This window comes from Bidens hawaiensis, unplaced genomic scaffold (assembly GCF_021521415.1).
Source record: "Bidens hawaiensis isolate Kalapana, Puna unplaced genomic scaffold, B.hawaiensis_p1.1 tig00032115_1, whole genome shotgun sequence".
Lineage (NCBI taxonomy): Eukaryota > Viridiplantae > Streptophyta > Magnoliopsida > Asterales > Asteraceae > Bidens > Bidens hawaiensis.
Window position 1 is genome coordinate 25,789 of NW_027495452.1, and position 17,385 is coordinate 43,173.

The following is a 17,385-nucleotide window of genomic DNA, read 5'->3' on the forward strand; positions in this document are numbered from 1 at the left end:
TGTTCATTTAAAATAAACATAAATGAACAAAACGAATACAAACAAACATAAGTGAACATACTTAAACGAACACAAATAAACATAAACGAACAAAATGAATACAAACAATCATATAAGAACATTTTCGAACATAAACGAACGAACGAAATATGTGTTCATGTCTGTTTAATTAAAATGAGCACAAACTTTTTGTTCATGTTCGTTCGTTTATTAAATAAATAAACATAAACAAACTTTCCGAACACAAATAAATATAAACGAACAAAATGAATACAAACAAACATATAAGAACTTTCTCGAACATAAATGAACGAACGAAACATTCGTTCATGTTCGTTTAATTAAAATGAAAGTAAACCTTTTGTTCATGTTCGATTGTTTATTAAATGAACATACATAAACAAACTTCCGTCAAAACAATTCACTAAAATGTTGAGTTTGTTTACGAGCTATAGACGAGTGGAGTCCATTGAAACACAAATCATCGACAGAGATATGAAACTAACATAAAAAAGAAGCTGACTTGCATAGAGATACGGTGGTCAAACCTCCATTGTTGACCTTTACAGTATCCAAATAACTTATACACCAACATTGTGGCCTAACTTCAACAAAGCTTCACCAAGCAACCAGAAACAGAGAGCTTGCAAAAGCTTGTCAATCCATGGCAGCTTTTGCAGCTGCCTCTTTTCTCTCTCTTCCATCTTCACCACTCTCTTTCCGTCCACGTCACTCCATATCTTTCACCACGAATCTTTTCCCCAAACACTCCGTCAAAACCCTAGTTTTCGCTTCAAATGGAATTAGACCGTACGAAGGCGATTCACGCTCAAAGGTTTGTGGGTTATTCAATTCACTCGATTTAATTTGTGGGTTTGATTTGGTTTAGCGAGATCTTAATGGGTTTTGTTTATTTCGGCTGGTTGATTATAAATCTGTACTGTTGAAATTGATTCAAGAGATTGAGCCGTTAGATGTGAGTGTGATTCAGAAAGATGTTCCGCCTACTACTGTGGATGCTATGAAGAGGACTATATCTGGGATGCTGGGGTTGTTGCCTTCTGACCTGAAGAAACACTAGGCGATCCTGGCAGATTACGGATAATCTTAGGGTTAAGTAGATGTTTCCCACGAGGGTTAGGTCCGGCAAAGATGGTTATTCTTCTTGACCTGCAAAACAGACACCGTGAGCTCGTCACTGAGAAGGGGGGTTCCTCCTTGTGACCACTCTCCGGCGTGAGGATCAGACTAGATTGCTCTGAATATAGGTGTATATTGAGAGAAATAGCTAGAGGATAAGATAAGATGATATGAGATGATGATACCGTTTCAAGGTGTTGGAGTATTTATAGCCGAAGGTAGGTTTCCAAGCAGGTACGGCCAGCTGTATAATATTCCTTTTCCACCAACTACGGGCTATGTACGTGCCACGATGGGAGTTGGTGGGTAGGCAGCGGCTGATAGTGACATTTTGTACTGGAGCGTGCTCCTCCTCGTACTATTGTCGGTGAGCTGTCACCCTGTGATTGATTCATGGGCTGCTTTGGTCAGATCTTGTCTATTTTGTCCATACCTTGGCAGGTATAGTACAAAAGATCTTCCAGAAGCGTACGGACTGGCTCATTTGGGCGGGAATATTCCCGCCTTGCTAATTCCTTCCTCAGGTGACATTGCTGAAGTGTAAGAGCTAGTGCCTTATGCGTGTAGCCTTACTGTTAGTGCGGGTAGCCTTCCTTCCTGGCTTGTACCCATAGCTGCGGGAACAGGCAGGGTACTGTACCAAGGGAGGCTTTCCTGCGGGAACAGCTGGCGTACTGCGTGTAAGGTCTTCATCTCTCTGAGCATGGTGGGTCATGCGGGGCCAGTTAGTCTTTGCGCAGACGTACCTCTTCAAGGTGTGTCTTGCGGGTCCAACTGGGCTTTGCGGGGACCTACCTCTTCAAGTCCCCCAGTCCATTGTTCTTCTCATGAATTGTTAATAAGTGAGGTGAACTTTTGGACTTTAAGCAAGGGTTTTTAAAGAGGTTTTTGTTTTATAAGGTTTTCCGTGGGGATTCTTCCCACGGTTTTCCTAATGTCACTTGCAGAAATTCCCGACTTTTCTGCCTGATCTTTGGTTATGATGCGCGTAGGTGTTTAACCTCTTCGCAAGTCGGGAGCGTTGAATTTCACTTGTATACTCTTCACGAGGTTTTGGTAGTTTTGGACATAGTGATCAGTTATGTTAAACTACCAATTCCACCTTGAAGTTTCAAACAATCTAGTTGTCAACGTTCCCGCCATGCGGAGGTGTTATTTCCCTTTCCCCAAGCATGGCCCACAAGATCCTTCTTGGCTTCAATTCCCTGCAAGTGCTAAGTATGTGAAGGGTTTCGCCTTGACACTGTACCCGCACTTGTCTTATGGTTTTTTGCTTCCCAAGGTGAGGGGGTATATTCCCTCTTATTTTTGAATCTTTTTGAAATCTGAAGAGTTGGTGAAAGGATAAGAACAGTCCAAACTGTTGAAGGGACGTTAGCGTATTCCAACGGTTTCTTCTGGCAGTTCAGGATGTGCCGGAAGTTATGGCGACGTGACAGTATATGGTTATTCCAGACGCTTTTTCAGGCGCGTGGGCGCAAGTTTTCGGGCGCGTGGGCGCGAATTTTACGGCACGCGTCCTGTCGACAGCTGTTGCCAGCTTGCTTTCCACGTGTCGTCATCTCATTGCGCCTGCGCTCTTCTCTCTCCCCCGCATTAAATTCATCGCATTCATTGCGATGAGTATATAAAGGGGGGAGAGGATGCATCTCAACTCACACTTTCACTTCCTTATTCTTCTAAGCGATTTCCGGCGAATACTCTAACTTTTGTCGAGCATTCTCCTGAAATCGTTCCTTCTTTACATCTGAAACATGTCTTCCATTCACGATCCTGAAGTTACTGCTGAAGAGTCCGACGTGTATTCCGAGAACCCGACGTCCACGTCTGACAAGGACGATAAGAGTACTGTTGGCGAGTGCCAGTGTGCTCTTGACGGTGGATCGGTTCGTGGAGGTCTACCCGCCGGGCCATGAGATTCTGAGCGCCACGCGGCCAGGTAAGGGATTCTTTAACCCCCGCCCTCTTCATGCTCAAACCTCTGCTGGAATTCCTCTAATTTTGTCATCTTCTGATGAGGAATCCGCAGATGGTCCTTTCTTCGCGAGGAAGAAGAAGGCTGCCGGCGTGAAGGGCAAGGCGAAGGTTACCTCCGCCGATCAAGGGAATCGGTCTGATTCGGAGACCGAAAGCGAGGAGGAGGCGGGGAATCCTGGTGATGGTGAGACCGCTGTCTCGGAGGTTGAGATAGTTGTTACCTCCGAGCAGCCCAGTACGACGACGGTGACCTGCATGAAGAGGCCGGCTCCATCGGGTTCGTCCCCACCTGTCAGAACCTTCAAGATCATTAAAACCCGTAAGTATAAATTTCATTTGTCTTAACCGCATTTCTTTCCGCCATTATATTTAATATCTTGTCTTCATGCAGGCGTGGATGCAACCGCATTCCAGAGTGTTGCGGGAAGAAGCAGTTCTGGACCCACGACGGTAGGTTTGGTCAACCTACCCGAGGCTATGACCCAGGCGGCCGCGCCTGTTTCAAGTATTGGTTCAGTTGCTCGTCCCGTTGAGCCAACTGTTCCAATTGTGACATCTCCGCCGGCTGTCAGTGCCATCTTCACTGCCTCCACTGAGCCGGCGGTGGTTTTTTCTGCGGGTTCCACCGCAACGGCGGCCACGGTTGTGAGTTCACCTCAAGTGAGTTCACCTCCGATGGTTTCTACCGCGGCGGCTTCTACAGTGCCTCCTCCGGCACCGGCGACTACTTCGTCTATGGCCGGTTCCTCAGGTATGTCCAGGGTTGGGGCTTCTAGCCAATCTCTGTCTCCTTCCCATCTCCCCGACCTCTTGGATGGATATCCCTTAGGTTCGGGTGATGGGTTTGGCGGCTACCGGCCTGTTGTCGACCCTACAGGTACGTAGGGTTATTTTGGCCTATTATCTTTTTTTTTTATCATTTTTTCCTAACTGTTTCTTGTTTTTGCAGTTTCAGATTCCAATGAGGTGTATGTTCCACGGTGGAACATCCGCCGGGGAACAACCCTTCGAATGGCTGTGGACTGCGTCGAATGGGCGCGCCACGCCGCCCCAAGCGGTGCGCTGGGGGAGGCCATGGCTAGCTACCAGGAGGGTAGGCTAACCAACGAGCTCCGAATCCTCCTTGCCCGGATGCAGCCGCGCGTCGAGTTGCTCTGTCGTGAAAACGACAAGTTAAAGACGGCGCGTAGCCTGGAAGTGGCTCAGGCGCGAGCTATCCGGGAGGAGAATAAGAGACTTGCCGCCATTGCTGCGGAAAAGGAGAAGGCCTTCAAGGACCTCGAGGTTGAGGTTCAGGTCCGGCACGAGGCCCGTTCCAAGGCTCCCCAAGCTGTTAACGAACAGCTTAGGTTGGCTAAGGAAACTGCACGGAACTCAACCGAGAGGGCCACCAAAGCTGAAGCCGTTGCTGAGCCTTTGCGCACAGAGAACGAAGAGCTTAAAGCCGAATTAAAAGAGCTCCGGCAGGCTCATGATGCTTTGGCTTTGGAAGATGCCTAGAAGCTCCAGGAGCTACTGGACCAGAGGGGTATGCTTGACCGTGCTGAGCGTAAGCTGAAGGGCGTTGAAGAGGCTGCTGCTAAGGATGTGTTGCTCGCCAACCTTAACAAAAATGAAGCCGAACGTGCCCGTGATCAAGCTCAAGCTGCCCTCCAGGAAGCTCTGGTCACCAAAGAATGGCTTATACGAGAAGCGTTGTCGCAGGTATGCGTAGTTCCGTAGTTTCTTTACGCTTTTCTTTATACTTAGAAAAGTTTTTGATATATTTCTATTTTGTAGGTTGTGCATCGGATCTTCACGAACACATCCTATGACGATGCTATGAGCGCAGCCCTCAACGCTTCTCATGAGGATGGGGAAAAGGCTGGGTTCCTGCTTGGTCTAGGGTTTGTTGAGCAAGGCATCCCGCCTTCCAACTTCCCTCTTTATGACGTGGACACTGAAGCTGCTTATGACCAAGCAGTGAATCAGTATGCTGCCTTCCCGCATCTGGTGGTGGAGAAGGTCAACGAGATTGCTGAGCTGATGATGGGCTAACTATTCTCAAGGCTTTCCTTGACCCGCCACAGTCAACTGATGGTGCGGGTTCAAGTGGGTTTGGAAGGAGTGGTCCTGAAGCTTGAACCCTAAGATCCCTTCCACCCGCTAGGATAGATTTACATTTTTGTAGGCGGGTAGATGCCCAGCCATTCTTGTAATGTTTGAATTTTTATGGAATATAAATGTTTTGTTAATGCCTTGCCTTGTAAACCTTATATGTTTTGCTCATGCATATTTTAGTTTAACTTAGCAACTTTCTAAGTGTTTTGGATAAGTTAACCTGTCAACGTGGTAGATAATAAGTTCAAGTTTTGCTTCCTCTATCATGATTGTGCGGGTAAGACCGTCACTTTCACTTAGTAGAATGACCAAACTTTACCTATATCTGACCTGCGTGAAGGTTTTCCTCATCTTTTCCTTAGAAATTTTTACCGTTTTTATGTTTATGCGGGTTTTGCCGCCTTCCACACGCAACGACTTACTTCTTTCCCCACTTATTTATGCTGTGAATACCGGCATATCAGCGTGGAAAGTTCATAAGTATAAAGGTAAGGCTATCAACACAATGTGATAAAGGAGAATCATTTCCATTAGAAGTGGCTCTAGGCCTTTTCTTTACAAGTTTGGAATTGATCTACATGTAACATTTGCGTAATTAAGCTCCATTCCATGTTCTTGGGATGGGGGCGCCATCGAGCCTTTCGAGCCGGTATGCGCCCTTTCCCAAAACTTCTTTAATAGTGTATGGCCCTTCCCAGACCGGGGCCAGCTTTCCTGGGCGCTCTTGGTTCGAAGCCTCGTTGTTACGCAGTATGTAATCTCCGACATTGAAGTTGCAGAGTTTTACCCGCGTGTTGTAGTACTTTTGCATTTGTCGCTTATAATTTTCTTCACTCGCTGCGGCTAAGTTTCCGCGTTCTTCGGTCAGCATAAGGTCTAATCGTCTTTCCGCATCATTGTCTTCTGGTTGAGTCAAGACCCTTGGTGAGGGTAAACCAATTTCGACCGGGACCATGGCTTCAGTGCCATAGGTGAGGCTGAACAGGGTTTCTCCCGTACTTGCCTTTTTTAGCGTTCTGTTCGCCCAAAGGACATGTGGAACTTCATCTACCCAGCCAGATCTATGTTCCAAGAGTCTTTTCTTTATGCCATCGACGATGCTCTTATTTGCTCTTTCCACCTCACCGTTACCCTGCGGGTGCGCCATTGAGGTAAAGGTGTGGGTGATTTGAAGTTCTTCCAGCCACTTTTGTAGCTTCTTCAGTAAAGTTGGTGCCGTTATCGCTCACCAAATTATGTGGAAGTCCAAAACGACAAATAAAAAAATTCCCAAATAAATTTTTTGATATGTTTTGCGGTTGTTTGGGCTAAGGGTTTTGCTTCTATCCACTTGGTGAAGTAGTCGATGGCTACCACTAGAAACTGAACGTTCCCTGCTGCTGTGGGAAATGGGCCTGTCACATCGATGGCCCACTTCTGGAATGGCCATGAGGAGGTGACTGGAACAAGTTCATTCTTCGGGCGATGCGTGTTGGGTGCGTAGAGCTGGCAAGACCTACATTTTCTGATGTATGCCAGCGCATCCGTATGCATCCCCGGCCAAAAGTATCCCGCGTAGTTTAGCTTGGCTACAACAGCGCGTGGACCTGCGTGTACTCCGCAGATGCCTTCGTGTACTTCCCTTAGGAGGTAATCAGCATCTTGGTTGTCCACGCACCTTAGGAGTGGGCCAAGAAAATTACGTCTGTAAAGGATGTCATCAACGAGTTGATAATTCAGTGCTTTACAGCGTATCTTTTTTGCCTGTGTTTTTGATTCTGGTAGTATACCCGCCGCAAGGTAATTTATGATTGGTGTCATCCACGTTTCCGTGCCGGTTTGGATGACACAAATTTCCTTGTGCGGGACTGATGGTGCTCCAAGGAGTTCAACGCGAATGTCCTTTCCCAAGTGGGTGAAGGCTAATGATGCAAGCTTGCTTAACGCATCCGCAGATTTGTTTTCGCTACGCTTGACGTGTATGACTTTACAACCGTTAAAATCGCGCATAAGGGTTTTTGCTTGTGCGAGGTACAGGGCCATTATGTCGTTCACGGCCGTGTACGTCCCGTTTATTTGGTTGGCTACTAACATGGAATCCACGTGGGCTTCCAAGTTTTTCACTCCCATTTTACGCGCAATTCTCAACCCGGCCAAAAATGCTTCATACTCCGCTTCATTATTCGTACTTGGAAAATCCAGTCGAATAGCGTAAGTGTATTCTTGGCCTGCTGGGTTGGTTAGTTTCAACCCTGCGCCTGAACCCTCGTTGTTGGCTGCTCCATCAGTGTAGAGTCGCCAGACATCATCGATGTCCTGTGCTGGATAGGGTTGGGCCTCCTCCTGGCACTCTTTCTCCCGCGAAGCGGGGACTTCTGCAATAAAGTCGGCCAAGACCTGGCCTTTTATGGCTGGTCTTGGCTTGTACTTTATCGCGTATTCTCCCAATTCTACTGCCCATTTGGCTAGACGTCCTGACAACTCGGGTTTGCCTAGAACGTTTGCAAGTTTGAAATTGGTGAGAATGGTGATTGGGTGACCCTGGAAATATCGTCTCAGCCTGCGTGAAGCCTGTACAAGTGCTAAGACTAATTTTTCCAGGGTAGAGTACCGGGTTTCTACGTCTGTTAAGACGCGGCTAACATAGTAGATTGGCATCTGGATGCCTTTCCGTTCTACTAGTAGAACTGCCCCGGTTGCTCTGTCTGTGGCGGAGAGGTATAGGATTAATTCCTCCCCCGCTTCTGGTGCTGTGAGCGTTGGGAGTTCGATCAAGCGTGACCGAATTTCCTGAAAAGCTGCTTCCGCTTCTGGTGTCCAGCGGAAATGTGTTTTCTTTAAACAGTTTCTCAATGTTGATACGAATGGGAACGACCTATCCGCATGGTTCGCCAAAAAGCGATTAAGTGCGACTAGTCGTCCATTCAGTGTCTGAGCTTGTTTGATGGTAGTAGGTGATTCCATTTTGATAATGGCTTCGACCTTTTCAGGGTTCGCTCTGAAGCCATCTTTGGTAACGATGACTCCTAAGAACTTCCCTTCTTCCATCCCAAAAGAACACTTGCTCGGATTGAGCTTTATGTTTATTTTTCTGAGCGTGTTGAAAGTTTCTTCGATGTCTTTCAACATCGCTTCTGGCTCAAGGCTTTTGATGACCAAGTCATCCATGTAAACTTCCAAGTTCCTCCCAATTTGGGCATGAAACTCTTTGTCCATCAGGCGTTGGTATGTGGACCCGGCATTCTTAAGTCCGAATGGCATCATTTGATAACAAAATGTGCCATCGGACGTCCGAAATGCGGTTTTGTCCTGATCGTCAACAGCCATGTGGATTTGATGGTATCCCTTATACGCATCAAGGAAGCATTTAAGGCGAAACGGTGCTAACGAATCTACCTTAAGGGTCAATTTCGGGTAACGGGTAACAATCTTTGGGGCATGCTTTGTTTAGGTCTTTGAAATCTATGCACATGCGCCATTGTTTGTTAGATTTCGGTACCATGACGGGATTTGCAACCCATGTTTGATATCTGCTAACGCGTACGATGCCCGCGTCAAGGAGTTCCTTGACTTGGGTTCTACACGCGTTAGCCTGTTCCGCCCCCATTACTCGACGCTTTTGTATGACTGGCGTAAAAGCCGGGTCAAACTTGAGCTTATGCTCTGCCTTACTTCGAGGTACACCAGTCATGTCAGCCGGTGTCCATGCGAAGATGTCAGCGTTTTTCTGCAGTAAGCGTTTGAGTAAGGTGCGTGTAGGATCGGTAATTGTTGGGCCAATGGTAACAGCCTGGTCAGGGTATTTGCCATTGAAGGCCCATTCTTCTGGTTCAGTGATGGTTGGTTTAGCCATCTTTGGTTTGGGTTTAGATGAGACAAATGCGATGCATACCTGGGGAATACCGGTGATCATCGCTACACCTTCAGCTGTTGGCCACCCCATCATGCCGTGGACTGAAGACACCATGGCATTGAATCTTGCCATCCCATCTCTCCCGAAGAGAATGTCGTATGTGTGGTGTGGCTTCCTCATTACGACGAAGTCTACGTCTTCTGTGCGGGAGTGTTTCCCGTCCGTGAGAGTGACGGGGAAAGATAGGATACCCAGGGGGTGTTTGTGCTGCCATCGAACCCTTCCATCGAGGCGTAAACCGTTTCTAGGCGTTCTTTGTCTTCGTCGTCTAGCTTGTCGAAGAACTGCCTGTACATGACCGTTGACGAAGCGCCGTTATCAGCAAGAGTGCGGGAAGTGATGTAGTGCCCCAGCTGGCTTTTGATGACTATAGGGCCTTCTTTGTTGGGCCCTCCTGGCACTCGCGGGAAGCGCACTTCAGCTTCCTTCCACGCACATGGTTCTGTCGTTCATCGTTTTCTTCCTCTGACGTTACCATGAACCATGTGGATGCTGATGTCAACAGGCTTTCGCCCGTTGCCCTTGTACCGATTATTGTTCCTCCCTCCATTCTTGATTGATGCCACAAGGTGTGTAAGTTTTCCATCTTTGACGAATGTTTCGACAACATCCTTCAAAGATGTACACTCCTCGGTGGTGTGGCCCTTTGTCCCGTGGAAGTCACAGGATTTGCTCTGATCCGCGTTATGACGCTGCCGGATAATTGGAGCTTTTGGCCATGGGAGTTTCTCGGTGGCCAATATCTCCGTGACGCTTTTGGTGAGTGGCGTCCATCGGGGGTTTCGGTTTGGTGGGTGCGTGTTATCCCTTCCGCCTAATAGAGGGCGAGAGCTGGATGAGGTGTCAAAGTTTACCCTTGACTGCCAAATACCTAGCTTCCTCTTCTTGTTTTGTTGGGTGGTGCAGACATTATTCTCTCTGGTCCTTTGCGTGTAGAGGTTTGTACTCTGGGGAAGATTTCTACCCAGTTGTTTCTCCGTTTCGGCAAAGCGTTTAGCTGCCGTCATGATGGCATCCCATGTGGATGGCATGCCATCTTTACCCGTCAATGTGCGGATAAGCTCTGGGTATTCGGCGCCCTGGATGAAAGCTGCGCGAACGAGATCTTCACTTATGTTGCCCAGACTTAGCTTCTTTGAGTTGAAGCGAGTGATGAAGTCTAGCAAAGATTCATCCTCCTCTCTAACGCATTTGAGGATCGTCCACTGCTCTTCAGTATATTTTCTCTGTTGACTGAAGTGCTGGCTGAACTTGTGCTGGAAGTCCGCCCAATCATAGATGTGGTGGACCGGTAGACGATCAAACCACGCCCTGGCCGCTCCGACCAGCGTCATCTGGAACATATAACACCACGTGGGTTCCGTCCAGTTGCTGACGGTTGCCCCCGCTATGAATCTGTTCAAGTGATCGTCTGGGTCGGATATGCCATCATAAGTGCCGATGTTGGACATCTGTTTGGCACTCTTCGGGGAGATTGCTTCCGCAATGTCCTTTGCAAACTTGGACGTTCCCGCGTTTGCAACAGTTGGTCTGAAAGTTTTGGAGAAGTCACGTGGGTTTCCCCTCGCGTTCCTTGGTTTGAAGGTTTCTCCAAAATTTCTTCTCGGCTGGAGGTCCATTTCTTTACGCTTCCCTTTCGTCTTATGACGAGGGTTTGCGTCACTGTCAGATTCTTCCCACTCATCATCCGAATACTCGCAATCATTGCTCATGTTGAGCTGTTGTCGAGTGCTTCCGAGTTCGTCATTAGCCTGTTGGAGTGAACGTAAACGTTCATCCAACTCAGCTTGGAATTCTTTTTGACGTGCTTCCGCCCAAGCTTTAACTTGATCAAGTGTTTGGCGGGGGAGCCTCGTCTGTTGTTTCTCCAACTGGGTATCAATGAATCCCATGGGAGGATTGTTTACTGCACTTGCCCCGGCTTGAGTAACCGGGGTAGTGTTCGTAAAAATCGTGTACTCGCTGGTGTTCCCCCCAGTAGCTGGGGTTGTGGTTACCGGAGTTTCTTGGTCACTCGTTGGCCTTGGCATCGGAGTAACCTTAACCATCTTTCCAGAGGTTTTGAAAAAACTGAATTAGTTCTAGCTTTTATGCACGGATGGCGCCAATGAAGAAACACTAGGCGACCCTGGCAGATTACGGATAATCTTAGGGTTAAGTAGATGTTTCCCACGAGGGTTAGGTCCGGCAAAGATGGTTATTCTTCTTGACCTGCAAAACAGACACCGTGAGCTCGTCACTGAGAAGGGGGGGTTCCTCCTTGTGACCACCCTCCGGCGTGAGAATCAGACTAGATTGCTCTGAATATAGGTGTATATTGAGAGAAATAGCTAGAGGATAAGATAAGATGATATGAGATGATGATACCGTTCCAAGGTGTTGGAGTATTTATAGCCGAAGGTAGGTTTCCAAGCAGGTACGGCCAGCTGTATAATATTCCTTTTCCACCAACTACGGGCTATGTACGTGCCACGATGGGAGTTGGTGGGTAGGCAGCGGCTGATAGTGACATTTTGTACTGGAGCGTGCTCCTCCTCGTACTATTGTCGGTGAGCTGTCACCCCGTGATTGATTCATGGGCTGCTTTGGTCAGATCTTGTCTATTTTGTCCATACCTTGGCAGGTATAGTACAAAAGATCTTCCAGAAGCGTACGGACTGGCTCATTTGGGCGGGAATATTCCCGCCTTGCTCATTCCTTCCTCAGGTGACATTGCTGAAGTGTAAGAGCTAGTGCCTTATGCGTGTAGCCTTACTGTTAGTGCGGGTAGCCTTCCTTCCTGGCTTGTACCCATAGCTGCGGGAACAGGCAGGGTACTGTACCAAGGGAGGCTTTCCTGCGGGAACAGCTGGCGTACTGCGTGTAAGGTTTTCATCTCTCTGAGCATGGTGGGTCCTGCGGGGCCAGTTAGTCTTTGCGCAGACGTACCTCTTCAAGGTGTGTCTTGCAGGTCTAACTGGGCTTTGTTTATTTTGGCTGGTTGATTAGAAATCTGTACTGTTGAAATTGATTCAAGAGATTGAGCCGTTAGATGTGAGTGTGATTCAGAAAGATGTTCCGCCTACTACTGTGGATGCTATGAAGAGGACTATATCTGGGATGCTGGGGTTGTTGCCTTCTGACCAGTTTCAGGTTTTGATTGAAGCTTTGTGGAAGCCTTTGTCTAAGTTGTTGGTGTCTTCTTTGATGACAGGGTAATTGTGCTTTTTGTAGTTATTTTGCATCAGCGGTTTTATAATTATATCTTGGGGCTTATTACAGTCATGATTATTATTATACATTTATGATTTTGTGTATATCTGAATTCAATTTTAACAGATGTAAAAAACCCGTCACTTATACTTGTTAGTCGGATATTGTCTGAATTTGTTATAATTCTTATTTAGATATGCCTAAATAGGAACCAAGGTTTTCAACTTTTCAAATATCACACCTAGGTCGTGTGACTTAAAACATTTTATGTAGGCATCAAATCACTCGAGTTTAGATACATGTTCACGTCATTTTCTAGTCTGTAGCTGTTTATTGGCTACATTCTGTATGTTATAAATTGTTTATATAGAAATTTGTATTGTTACAAATCACACAAACACTAACTACAGCTACCATCTTGCAAATTGCAACACCGCTTGTTCACTTATTACCACCCTAAAATTTTCCGCTTAGAATCAAATGACATCTCGATAACATCTGCTGGATAGCGGATTCAGCGAATCATGAAACACCTTTGATGGCGGCACCAATGTCTCAGGTAATTTGTGAACATTTGTCCTTGTCCTGGTTTTGAAAAGTGAGGTGTTTTGGTGATTTCGTCACGAAAAAACATTTATGTACAGCCTAGAAGATGCATGACACGCCTTTGGAGACGAAAAAACATTCATAAATTCTTCATCCCTTTGGTTGTTTTTTTACATATCAACCTCCTACACACCCTAATTTTGACCAATTTTGACCCAGATGTATGACACGCCTCCTCATGTGTGCGTTTTAAAACCAAGGTTCTTGTGAGTTGTGAGCATTCATAAAGTGCAAGTTCTGTCACTGAATTTGACTCCAGTTATACTAGTCTATCATCGATTTCTAATCAATTGCCTGTCATCTAACTGTAAGCTTTTCCGTTTCTACTAGCCTGCTTTGTAAAATCATCTGTTTGGATGTAAACTAGTTGACCTGCGCCAAGCGGAGCTCGACTTGGCTTGTTTAACTAGTTAATCTTGAGGTAGGCTTAATATGAGCTATATTTCTAATGCTCGGCTCGTTTCGAGCTCTATTTTTAAGGCTTGAGCTCAGTTTGTGAGTAGTTTTTATATATAATTACTTTTATGTATATTTTATATAATTATTTTTTTTATATATTTTAATATAACTTAAATAGATAACATAATGTATATTATTTAGTTACTTTTATCATAACTTTGTACAAAATAATAATTATCATGTTGGTATATATTTAATATGTTGAATAAAGATTAAAGACTACATAAATAATAGGGATTTTTTAGGCTAACAAGCCAGCTCGAGCTTGATAAGTAAGCCTCGGCTTGTGCTCGTTTATTGAACAAGCTTAATTTCAGGCTCGAGCCTGTTTAATCTCAAGCTTGATTTGAGCTTTTAGCAAGCCGATCTCGAGTAAATCTACATTTACACTCTTTTAGAGGGTAGACTAGTAGAACGACAACTGTTTCTTACATTTATATATGTAGAAACTCGCATCTTACAATTATTTATGGGGAAAGTTTATGAGATGGTTATATGAAGTGATGGTACTGCTGATGGAGATGTTTCATGATCCGTGATTCCGTGAATAATGTTATCTGGTGTCTCCAATGGAGATAGGATTTTATATATTACACATTATCAAAGGAAATATAATTGTCAACATGTTATTGAATTACGTTGTGTTGCAGGTACACATTAAGGAATGCTGAATACAGGCTGTGTCTGGAGAAGAACTTTGATACCGAGGAAGATAAGCACACAATCGAATATTCTAAATCTCCAGTGTTATTAAACATGGATATATCAATAAACGCAATCCCGGGCCAAGATGATGAATTACATTCATCTAGTGAAAACACATACGAGATTCCAGATCTTGGTCAAATGACACCGGAACTACAACAATATATTCTAAAACTACAATCCCGCTTATTCTCTGTCAAAAAGGTAATTACATAAATAAATAAATCATTAATAATATATACTTCAATGTTTCATTTCATAAAATTTGATTAAATGTCAGGAACTACATGAAGTAAAAAGGAAGAATGCAGCACTGCACATGCAGCAGTTTGTTGGGGAAGAAAAGAATGAACTTTTAGACTACTTAAGATCTTTACAACCAGAAAAAGTTGCTGAGCTGTCAGAACCGACATCTGCTGACCTCAAAGAAACAATCAACTCTGTTGTTCATGGTCTACTCGCAACCCTATCACCTAAAATGCACTCACAAGCTCCACTTATATCCGAAAACACTTCTATAGGAGTCGCAAATGCTGGAAATGGAAATAATGATAACGTGGATAACAACACTTCAATGCAGTTTCAGCCTCTCATTTCTTTGAGTCGGGATTATCTAGCTCGTTTACTGTTTTGGTGCATGTTGCTAGGGCATTATTTGAGAGGGCTTGAGTATCGAGTGGAACTTATGGAGCTGTTAACGTTGCCACAAAATGACGGTTCTGGTGGTCAATAACTTAATATGTAAATCAAGGGCTTTTGTTTATATACATTTGAATTTTGTTTTTGTAGAAGGATAATGAATTGTAAGTGAGATTGTTTTTATTGTTCAAAAACTTCAAAATAAGATATCATAATATCTAGTAATATTACATAACTGTTTACTCCGAATCTGAATCATGCGAATTGGAACTGTGTAGGACATTTCTTGTTTGGGGTTTTGATGGTTTAAAAGATGATGATTCGCCTTCAATATAGATAACTTGAGCTTTGGTCAATCTCTCTTCGAGTTCCTCCGTGCTAAGCCCATCGGTCCCACCAAACTCGTTAAATCCCACCTGCACGTATCATTATTTGGACAAAATGTTGATAATGAACGAAGAAAAGCTACGATAAATTACGAGGTGTATAGATGTTAACTTACCACAAAACCATCCACTTTTACATTCTTTATAAAAGCAATTGTTGGAAGAACAATAATATTTAGCTTCTCGGCTAAGAACGGGCTTTTCTCAGCTTGAATCTTTATGAATCGTGTCTCGATATGTTGTTTTGCTAATATGCTCAAATGTTTGTCTACTACCTGCACTATGTCAACATCAGAGGCTGTATTTGGCCATCAAAGGCATATGCCTATTCTTAAATTCTTGTTTGTAAAGAGAGATCTTGAACTAATAACAGTAATTTGAGCGGTATCTTGTGCTAATGCATTGATCAGATATAAAAAATTAAATATTGTCTATGTTAACATCGTTAGTTATCATTACGGTATGTTTTCTAACAGGTGTTTATTAACTAAGTTAAGACTTAAAAGAGCAAAACACTCAGGTGATTTTGGTTATTCACTTCGAACTCTAGAATAGCATAACAAATAGCTAAGCGAATCAAAGCACGCAACCGTACATGAGTACTAATAAATAACACAGGTTCTAAAATACCGTTACACAAAATCCCAAATGTTGGTTACTTGGAATTTCATCATTGACAAAGCTACTGAAAACTGAACCAAATAGCAGGCCGGTTTATTTGGGTCAAGGTCAGGTAACCAGAATAAGGCTTCAATAACAGTAACGACCAAGTTCAAACATGGCCTACAGCCAAAAAAGCCCAATCAGACTAGGCGCTATAGGGAAGATATTGTTGATAAAGCTTGCAAACAAATGGTCATAGGCTTGATTGCTAAAGTTGAATCAAGTCTATTTAGAATCTTTTGTAACTCGGTTCATTTCTTTCCGGTTCAAAATGTGTTCCGCAAGCTGCATGTTTGCAGTATCTACATCTGAAGATGTTATCAAAATGTTCATTTTCTCTTTCTTAATATCTATCAACAGTTCCGGACTCAGGATTTTTTGACAACGGGGTCCTATTTTTTCGTTGTTCAAATTTTTCGGGCCGATCGTCGGTCTGGTCGGGTCGAGTCGAGGCGAGAAACATAATAATAAAACACACACAAACAATCCTTGCATAATTAGCTCTAAAATTCAAGTTTTTACAAAACTATGTCACACGAGAGAGCTTGTTTGGAGAATCAACACGTGTTTATCCCCTTCGCCTTTGACACTTTTGGTTTCTTAGCTCCGGATGCCGTGGACCTTTTGAATAGGGTTCATAAAGTTGTGTATAGTAACGTATCAGCCCATAAGAATCAAAACTTTGTTTTTAGTCGGATTGGGTTTGCTATTCAAAAGGGGGTTGCGGCGCAGCTTGTTGCCCGCTTACCTGCCACTTCATTGTAAATCGTTTGGATGTTTCTATGAAATATAATACATTAAAAATTAAAAAAAAAAAATCTAACAACATTTGATAATAAAACATACAAAATAATTCTTGTGTTGATTACCAATATAAAATAATCAATCAACATTAGCCCTAAAATGATCTTTTGTATGAGACAAAGTCAGAGGGCGGACGAGATGGATAAGAACTAAGAGGGGTGGAGGCTAGCCGAAAGGAACCGAGGTTGGTTGGAGACTCGGAGAGGTGGCGTGACTGTGTTAGTGTTGGTTGAGTCCTGAGAACATGAGATGTGTGTGAGTTACGATGTTGGAATGGTGTTGAGGTTCCAACATGTTAATCGTTGTACAAAAGAATTTATAAATAAAAGAACATGAACCTAATTCTCCTACCTTTTTAAAGGCTTGCAAACTAAGACGTAGGATAACATGGACTTAATGGGTTAAACCATTACTTACAAACTTACGTAAACAAGAATAACAATTAACTATACCTGCTAGGAATTAGGAAATGAATAAGGACACATGCTGAATTAAATTGTGCAGAATCAGGAGAGTGGGATTTTAATCAGTACATATCAAATGGCTGCAGAGTGACTTTAAACCTAACTAAATGACTAATAATAACAAATAATAAAAACAAAACAAAAAAACAACAAAAAACTGAGCATTGCAGAACTGAACCGGCGACCTTTAGAAGGTAAAACAAGGAACTTTCCACTAGACCACACCAATGATAATAGTAGGGGTTCTAATCTAAATATTAATTCCTATGGGGTCCTTAAAAAATTCAATATAGCGCTTCTAAGAAATTTCGAAAAAATAATGGTGTCCCGGGACCCCGATCCATACTATGTGGGTCCG

The 17,385-nt window shown here is 44.1% G+C and overlaps 1 protein-coding gene across 1 annotated transcript; it reads left to right on the forward strand.

Moving 5' to 3' along the window:
• The first annotated feature begins 467 nt into the window (after positions 1 to 467).
• On the forward strand, positions 468 to 14,953 carry LOC143583061 (uncharacterized). Its single transcript, XM_077065479.1, has 4 exons — positions 468 to 835; positions 12,098 to 12,303; positions 14,017 to 14,275; positions 14,352 to 14,953. Exons 1-4 carry the CDS (start codon positions 665 to 667, stop codon positions 14,802 to 14,804), a joined length of 1,089 nt encoding a protein of 362 aa, XP_076921594.1. The 5' UTR covers positions 468 to 664; the 3' UTR covers positions 14,805 to 14,953.
• Positions 14,954 to 17,385: the final 2,432 nt, after the last annotated feature.

Excerpts from the sequence above, each read along its gene's own strand:
- LOC143583061 (XM_077065479.1), top strand. The coding sequence starts at position 665 with ATGGCAGCTTTTGCAGCTGCCTCTTTTCTCTCTCTTCCATCTTCACCA. Across the intron at positions 836-12,097 it reads AAGGCGATTCACGCTCAAAG|AAATCTGTACTGTTGAAATT; the intron begins GTTTGTGGGTTA and ends CTGGTTGATTAG. Across the intron at positions 12,304-14,016 it reads GTGTCTTCTTTGATGACAGG|GTACACATTAAGGAATGCTG; the intron begins GTAATTGTGCTT and ends GTTGTGTTGCAG.